Source organism: Lactuca serriola, chromosome 7 (assembly GCF_051521515.1).
Source record: "Lactuca serriola cultivar US96UC23 chromosome 7, Lser_US96UC23_V15, whole genome shotgun sequence".
In the NCBI taxonomy this organism is placed as follows: Eukaryota; Viridiplantae; Streptophyta; class Magnoliopsida; order Asterales; family Asteraceae; genus Lactuca; species Lactuca serriola.
This window is the reverse complement of record NC_136414.1, coordinates 75,696,861-75,704,120: the sequence shown is the minus strand read 5'-3', so window position 1 is coordinate 75,704,120 and position 7,260 is coordinate 75,696,861. Positions and strand designations below refer to the sequence as shown.

General features: G+C 33.2%; 1 protein-coding gene across 1 annotated transcript; it reads left to right on the top strand.

Moving 5' to 3' along the window:
* The first annotated feature begins 5,485 nt into the window (after window positions 1-5,485).
* On the top strand, window positions 5,486-6,201 carry LOC145064124 (uncharacterized). The gene is made up of 3 exons (XM_079011635.1): window positions 5,486-5,658; window positions 5,747-6,013; window positions 6,088-6,201. Exons 1-3 carry the CDS (start codon window positions 5,551-5,553, stop codon window positions 6,199-6,201), a joined length of 489 nt encoding a protein of 162 aa, XP_078867761.1. The 5' UTR covers window positions 5,486-5,550.
* The last annotated feature ends 1,059 nt before the right edge of the window (window positions 6,202-7,260 follow it).

Below are 7,260 nucleotides of genomic sequence, written 5' to 3'. Positions count from 1 at the left end.
GGGGGGTCTTCATTAATGGTTGAAGGTTTGATACTGAGGAGCGGAGGATAAGGTAGCGAGGAGCTAAATGTACTGAGGATATGAGGTTGTTATGCGGAGGTTTTCAATATGCTCTAGTCTTTTGTACACGGAAGCAACCGACTATAGTATAAGTCGTCGGTGCGAAGTCTCCACTCCGCGGTGTCTCAGATTGAGAAGGACTGCAGAGCCTGCGCATGATAGGACTGCAGCGCTCTTTGGTATATTAATGTGACTCCTCGGTATGGCATAGTTCTTCGGTCTAGTCTTGGTCTTCGGTGTTGAGACCGAGGATGAGAGGGCTGATGATAAAAAAAAATGTCGTTTTTTCATGAAACTCGTAACCTAAGTGCAACAAGTCACTCGAAGCTCCTAAGCTCATGCATGGATGGATGAGAGTAACCAAACTCTCATTTTTATGAGTTAACAACTCCAAAATCTACTGGAATTGATACTCTAATGGCCAAGAGTAGCTCCTACTAATAAGAACAAAGGTTGTTGTGACAAAACATGAAAATTCTTAAGCATAAACTAGATCTATCATTAAACTCATCAAGGTGGAGACTTTATACATCTTGGAGATGGATGAAGGGAAGGAACTTCTGGATCCAAGTTGATTCAAGCTTCTAATAAACTCCACCACTTTGTTCTTTCTTCAAAAGCATACAAATACACTCTTAAGCTTACAAATGCACCAAAGGGGGATTAGGGTTTCAAAGGGGACGTTTGGGGGAATGGGGGCTGAGAATGAAAGGGCCTCATGAGAGTTAGAGCCCTTAAATAAGGTTCAAAACCCCAAGATTAAGGTTTGATCTATGGGAAGGTACGCGTTGCGTACCCAGATCTACGCCCAATGTTGAGCATTAAAACCACGTCTTCGAGATTCCCTTCTACGCAACACGTAGAAGGCTATATATGCCCAGCGTAGATACACACCCAACAACAAACTTAATAAAATAAAGGGAAGGAATTTACCTACAATGATCGGGTGTTACAAATTCACAAAATAAGTCCCTCAAATAAATATGTTTTCAGAGATGCATTATTTTGTTCTTGCGTGTAATCCAAAATAACACTACTATTTATAGTAATATTATTGTGCTTGTTATTACTATGGACACTAATCTCCATCAAATCCTTATACAATTTAGGATTTCTAAACTATATAACTTTGTTTAGCCCTGGCCTAAAGCCTTCAAAGAAACCATTTGTTGTTTTTGTACCGAGGAAAAGTGTTCCATAAAATGCCTCATAGAAGTGTTTCCATGTTTATAGCTTTTGCAAAGTAAGGTTTGAATTATGGTATCATTTGTTGGAATATTTCACAAAGTTGTGGCCTTAAAACTATTTCTGAAATAAATATTTAATTTTTACTATATTTACATACTATGACAACAAGTATGTCAATATGATATACAAGGTACCCTAATTACATAATTGTTACTTGACATAAGTAATCATAAGTATTCACTTTTTTCTAGACGAACTATCGTACTCTTAAATTGAACTCGTGGCATCCCATTTGAAAGTCACTACTTATTGCTAGGCTAAAGGCCGAGCACTCTCATTTGACATCCCATGTAAGTATTTACCTGATTTCCTTTTAGATGTTCCTAAAAATATACTTACACAAAACGAGGTTTTTGCTATAATACACCAAAAAACTAATCCCTATGAACAGTACCATTAAACCTTTTGTGTAAATCTCCAACAAACTGGGAAATCATAACGGAAATCATGCCTTCGCCTCCTAATGAAACATCAAGATTGATAATCCAAGTACATTTTTTTTAACTTTTCTGAGTTTAAATTGATAACAAAGTAAATGAGTTATAATTAATTCCTAACAAATAAACAACATGCGGTATCAAGCCTTAATCAATTCAAACCATGAATAGAGAAATTTGAATTCCCATCTTTTCAAAAAGCATTCAAGCAGAAAATTTAAAAAGTTGAAATTATGTGATGATCGCATGATAGTTATCTATAAAACAAATTGAACAACTTACATTTGGGTTTAAATATCTTAAATTTAGACTCGGTGCTTTTAATCCCTAAAATACGCCAAACTTCAATCCCGGTTTTGTTCTTAAAACGATGCCCTTAACTATTTTTGTGATTATTTAATCGGGTTGGCGTGATAAGTTTCGGGCTGCAGAAAATCGTGAGGAGACTGTCGATAAGTTTTCACGAAAAGTATCATCATCGAGCAAGCAGTCTCGTCATTCATTAGCCCAAATGTTAGTATAAAGCCCAAAACCTATTTCCTTCGTCTTAATGTACTGATGCTACGTGTTTTTCTTAAAAATAAATAAATAAATAAATGCCACATATTAATAATTAGGGACTCTAATCATTATTAATATATTAATTATTAGTTGTCTTCAAAATACTTTCTTTAAAGAGAAAATGACAAAAATAGCCAATTACACTAATTGCATTACAAAAATAGCCAAAAAAAATCGGGATTACATATTTAGCCACCCATTTCACAGATGAGAAGGTCCCATCTGCGAAATGGGCATCTCATCTGCGAAAGTACAAGTGCCTGAAGCACAGTTGTGCTTCAGGCACTTGTACTTTCGCAGATGAGATGCCCATTTCGCAGATGGGACCTTCTCATCTGCGAAATTGGTGATTTTTAGGTATAAAAACGTTTTTTTTTTTTTTTTTTTTTTTTTTTTTTTTCATTTTCACCATTCTCTACACAAAAACTCTCTCTAACTTTGGGCTTCTCTCGGAATTTTGGCTAGTTTTTGAAGAAAATGGAAGATTATGTCAACAATCCCGCAAATATGGTTAGATTTTAACTCTTTTAATGTTTAAAGTTTTTTTTTTTTTTTTATCAATTGTTGTATTATTTAGTGTTAAAAAAGGGTAATTTTGTTGTGTTTGATTGATAGTTTTAGTATATTTTTAGTATACTTGAAGTTTAAATGCAAGTAGAGACAAGTAGAGACTGCGTAGATAATGTTTACAATTTGTTATTTTTGTAGTTTTTTTAGTTGTTGTATAACCTGAAATCTTGTAAGTTTTTTTAGTAGAAACTGCAAAATAGTTGTTTGTATATATATTTGTCGTATAACATTTGTATAAGTTGAAAATTTATCGTATAAGTTGAAAATTTTGTATAAAGTAGTCGTATAACTTGCAAAATTGTTAGTTTGGTTGTCGTTTTATTTTTAAATTTTTTTGTTTATATGGTTATATAATGTTAGTTTTAATTAGAAAGATAAAAATTGTTTATATATTTGTCGTTTAAGTTGAAAATTTGTTTAAGTTGAAAATATGTTTAAGTTGAAAATATTTATATATGATATTGTTTTTCTATCGTAAATATATTTGTTGTATAACTTGGAAAATTGTTTATATATGTGTATGTTATTGTTTTTTATCGGGGAAATATATATATTAGTAATTAAGAAAGTATTTGCAGTTCGTAATCATATATTTAAAAAAAAAATATTTAGTTATCTAATTTGTTTTTGTGTTTTTTTTTTTGCAGCATGATTTTAGTTTAATGAATACGAAAGCCTTTGCGAACCTAAAAGGCTCTGGCAGTAACATATGGGAAGTCTTTGAAGTTTTAGATGATGCCCGACGTGCTATTTTCAGAAATACCGTCTTTGGCTATTTTATTGATGTCCCTCGTTTACAAGGGGACGCTTTATTGTTTCATAAAATGTTCCTTCATCAGATCCGGCCGGACCCTGTTTTATCTCCAGATGGAATAAAACGTTTATATTTTCGAGTAGGCAATACCAAAATGGTTTATGGGCCGGAAGATTTTTGTTTGATTACCGGCTTCAATTTTGGGGAGTATCCAAAAAACATTGGGAGAAAAGGGTCGGAAAAATTAATAAGCAGTAAAAAAAGATGTTTACTGCGTGAACGGCTATTTCCGGACCATACTAATAGTTCGGTGAAAATCGGCGACCTGAAAAGTTTAATTTTAAATCAAACATTCTTAGCACTTGACGACCTTGATGCAGTTAGAGTATGTTTGATATACATTTTGTGTGAAGGTTTTTTGGGCAAAGAAGTTAACGATCGGGTGCCACACGATTGGTTTTTTTTGGCTGAGAATTTGGATCTCTGGAATAGGTATATTTTCTTTACGTTAAAAGTTCTATTTTATTAAAGTTATAATTTATATAATAATCAATTTTGTTTTTTTTTGTTTTGTTAGCTTCTCTTGGGGTAGCTATCTATGGGATTTTACTTTTGTTGACCTTGAGGATACGTGGAATAAGATACATCATTATTTATCACTTCCTCAGCGTGGTCAAACTTTAAAGTATTCCGTCTCAGGATTTACGGCTCCAATTAGGGTATACAAATTTTCTTATATTTAAATTGTTTTATTGTTATATTTTTTATTTTAATTTTAACTTTTATTACTGTTACTGTACAAAATTGTAGATATGGATATATGAGATGATTCCGGTTGTTCGTGCATGTGGATTTGCATTGAGAAAAAATAAAGACTTGCCTCGGATGAAAAGATGGAGCGGAACAAAAAAATTGAAATGGGTTGACGTGAACAAGATTTGGTCAAAGATGCAGGTTTAAAAATATTTCGTTTATTATTAATAAAGTTGATTATTATAGTTTTATATGCATTTTTAATATGTTTAATTTTTTAGGAGGGGCTACCACCAAGACAAAACATGTTACCGGGTGATGGTGAGATGACATCTTTTTATTATATGTCATTTCAAGAGTATGTATATGGTGAAGGGAAAGCAGTTCCATCCCCAGTACGGGACCATTTTAGGAGACAAGACGAATCTTTGTCTAGTATGTCGTCCAGTGGTCGCTCTCATGGTAGAGGTCGGGGCAGTGGGAAACACAAGCTAGACGAGTTGTTGAAACGGGTACATGCACTGGAGCAGCACGTGTTTATGAATCAACAAAAACCTCCTACAGAGGTTTTTTTTGAAGAAGTGAATAATGAACAATTTTGGAACGACATTATTTTTGAGGATCCGACAGTGTCACAAAGAAATTATGATGAACAGGTTAGTTATACGCTACATTATTTATTAAATTTTATTAACATATATGAATACCTGTGTTCATATTTTATATTTGAAAATATAGGTTGTGCAAGATGAAGTGATGAATAAAAACAATACAACTCAAAATGTTTTTGGTGATACTCAAGACGACAAGGTTGTTATAGATGTTACATTTACGATTTTAATAATTACTTTTTAATAAAGTGTATTTTGTTATTAAGTAAAAAGTTATATTTTTAATGTAGGTGTTGGAGGAGAGTACTCAGTATGCGGGGAACAAATTTGATGATGATGTGTGTGATGTAAACGATTATAGTGAAGTTAAAGAGGTTATTATATAGTTACATTAATATTAATATTTTGTTTATTTAGATATTATTTCTTATTAAATTATGTGTATTTCGTTATTAAGTATAAAGTATTATCTTTAATGTAGGAGTGGGAGGAGAGAAATGACAATGCAGGGAACAAATTTGATGATGATGTGCCGGATGAAGACGAACTTATAATAATGGGAAATGTAGATTATTTTCATGATGATGATGATGACAAAGAAGTTACACCCGATAAACGTAGGAGTCGAAAACCATCACAATTTTTATGCACTCCTTACACCGAGGTATTCGTTTTATTTATAAACTGTTGATTTTATGTTTATGTGAATTATCTGAAAGATATACATTTAAACATTTGAATATTGTTTTTAGTTGCACACGACACCGAAACAAAAAAGAAGAACAAAAAAGAAGGTTGGTATGAAATCAACAAGCCCCGTTCCTCCTCCAGTTTTTGGTGTTGCTCATGACTTCTCCAGGTTGCGCCTGCAACCTTACGTAGCAGGCGGTGAGGATGTCATCCAAAATTATGTATTGCATTCATACGATGTGCAGCATCGTTTGTTTAATTTCGTGTTAGATAGAGATTTTTGGAGCTCATTGTTTGGGCATACACACGACGGATGGTTGGAGTCAGCGGTAAATAAATTGTTAATTAATTCTTTTAAAAGTTAATTGTTTTTTAGTCAATAACAAAAGTATCATGTGTGCAGCATATAACCATTTGGTACCGACTTTTGATGGAGAGACGGTTTGAGAGCGACCGACATACAATAATGCCTCCAAATTTTTTTGTTTCTCATGCTTTGGAAGAAGGACAGGACTAGAGGGCGTTTATGGCTGGTATTGCTACATACCCTAACTTCATGGTTGCTTGGTGGGATGTTGATACGGTAAACTTAATAGTTTATATTGAAAATAATATCGTTTTTTTGTTATGTTTTTGTATTGTGATGTTTTTGTATTGTGATGTAAATAAACATAATTTTATTTTCTGATCCTTATACAGGTCTTATTGCCGATTCATTCATCCCCTAATCATTGGCTATTTGGGGAACTACGATTAGCGTCAATGGAAGTGCATATTTATGACAGTCTTGGTAGAGGTGCTTATGAAAAATTCCAATCCGAAGGAATCTTTTCCAAATTTGAACGTCGGGTGGCAAATTATTTGGACAAGATTAAGTATTGGGCGCGGAGGAACATCCCAAGGATTCCATTGAATATGCAATTCATTTATGAAGAAAACGTTCCCCAACAAAGTAGTCATTTGGGAGATTGCGGTGTTTTTCTTTGTATGTTTATGGAGCAATTGGTTTCAGGTCAACCAATACGTGTTCTTATTGACCCAAAGAACGCAGCTTTAGAGTTCCGTCTCCGGATGGCAAAAATTATTTGGGGGTCTAGTCTTGCTCCTCTGTAGTTGGATTATATAAATGTATATACAAATTAATGTTGGATTTCATTATTAGTTTATCTTTAGAGTTTACTCAACGGATGACAAAAAATATAACGTTACGACAATTACCACAATTTAATGACCTACTAATTACTTATCAATAAATTCAAAACATAAGAACGACCACAACATTTGTTTTAACGTTACAAATACAACAATTTATTGACCTAACAACTTCAAAACCATAAAAACAATATTGAAAAGCTTACAACTTGTAAACAAGAACTGCCAAGAACAACACCCAACTACAAACCAACGCTATCTTTAACTTCTTATTTTCTGATTGAAAGAGCTTATTAGAGTTAGCTACTTTAGCTATTACCATAGAAGATTGGTCCTTCTCTTCATCAACCCAACTGATAAACCCGCATTTTGGTCCCTGTTAAATTTAATATCCACAGTAAGAAAATTAATTTGTGTCATGTAA

Coding starts and splice junctions, on each gene's coding strand:
- LOC145064124 (XM_079011635.1), top strand. CDS start 5,551: ATGGGAAATGTAGATTATTTTCATGATGATGATGATGACAAAGAAGTT. Junction 5,659..5,746: donor TATGCACTCCTTACACCGAG/GTATTCGTTTTA, acceptor TATTGTTTTTAG/TTGCACACGACACCGAAACA. Junction 6,014..6,087: donor ACGGATGGTTGGAGTCAGCG/GTAAATAAATTG, acceptor TCATGTGTGCAG/CATATAACCATTTGGTACCG.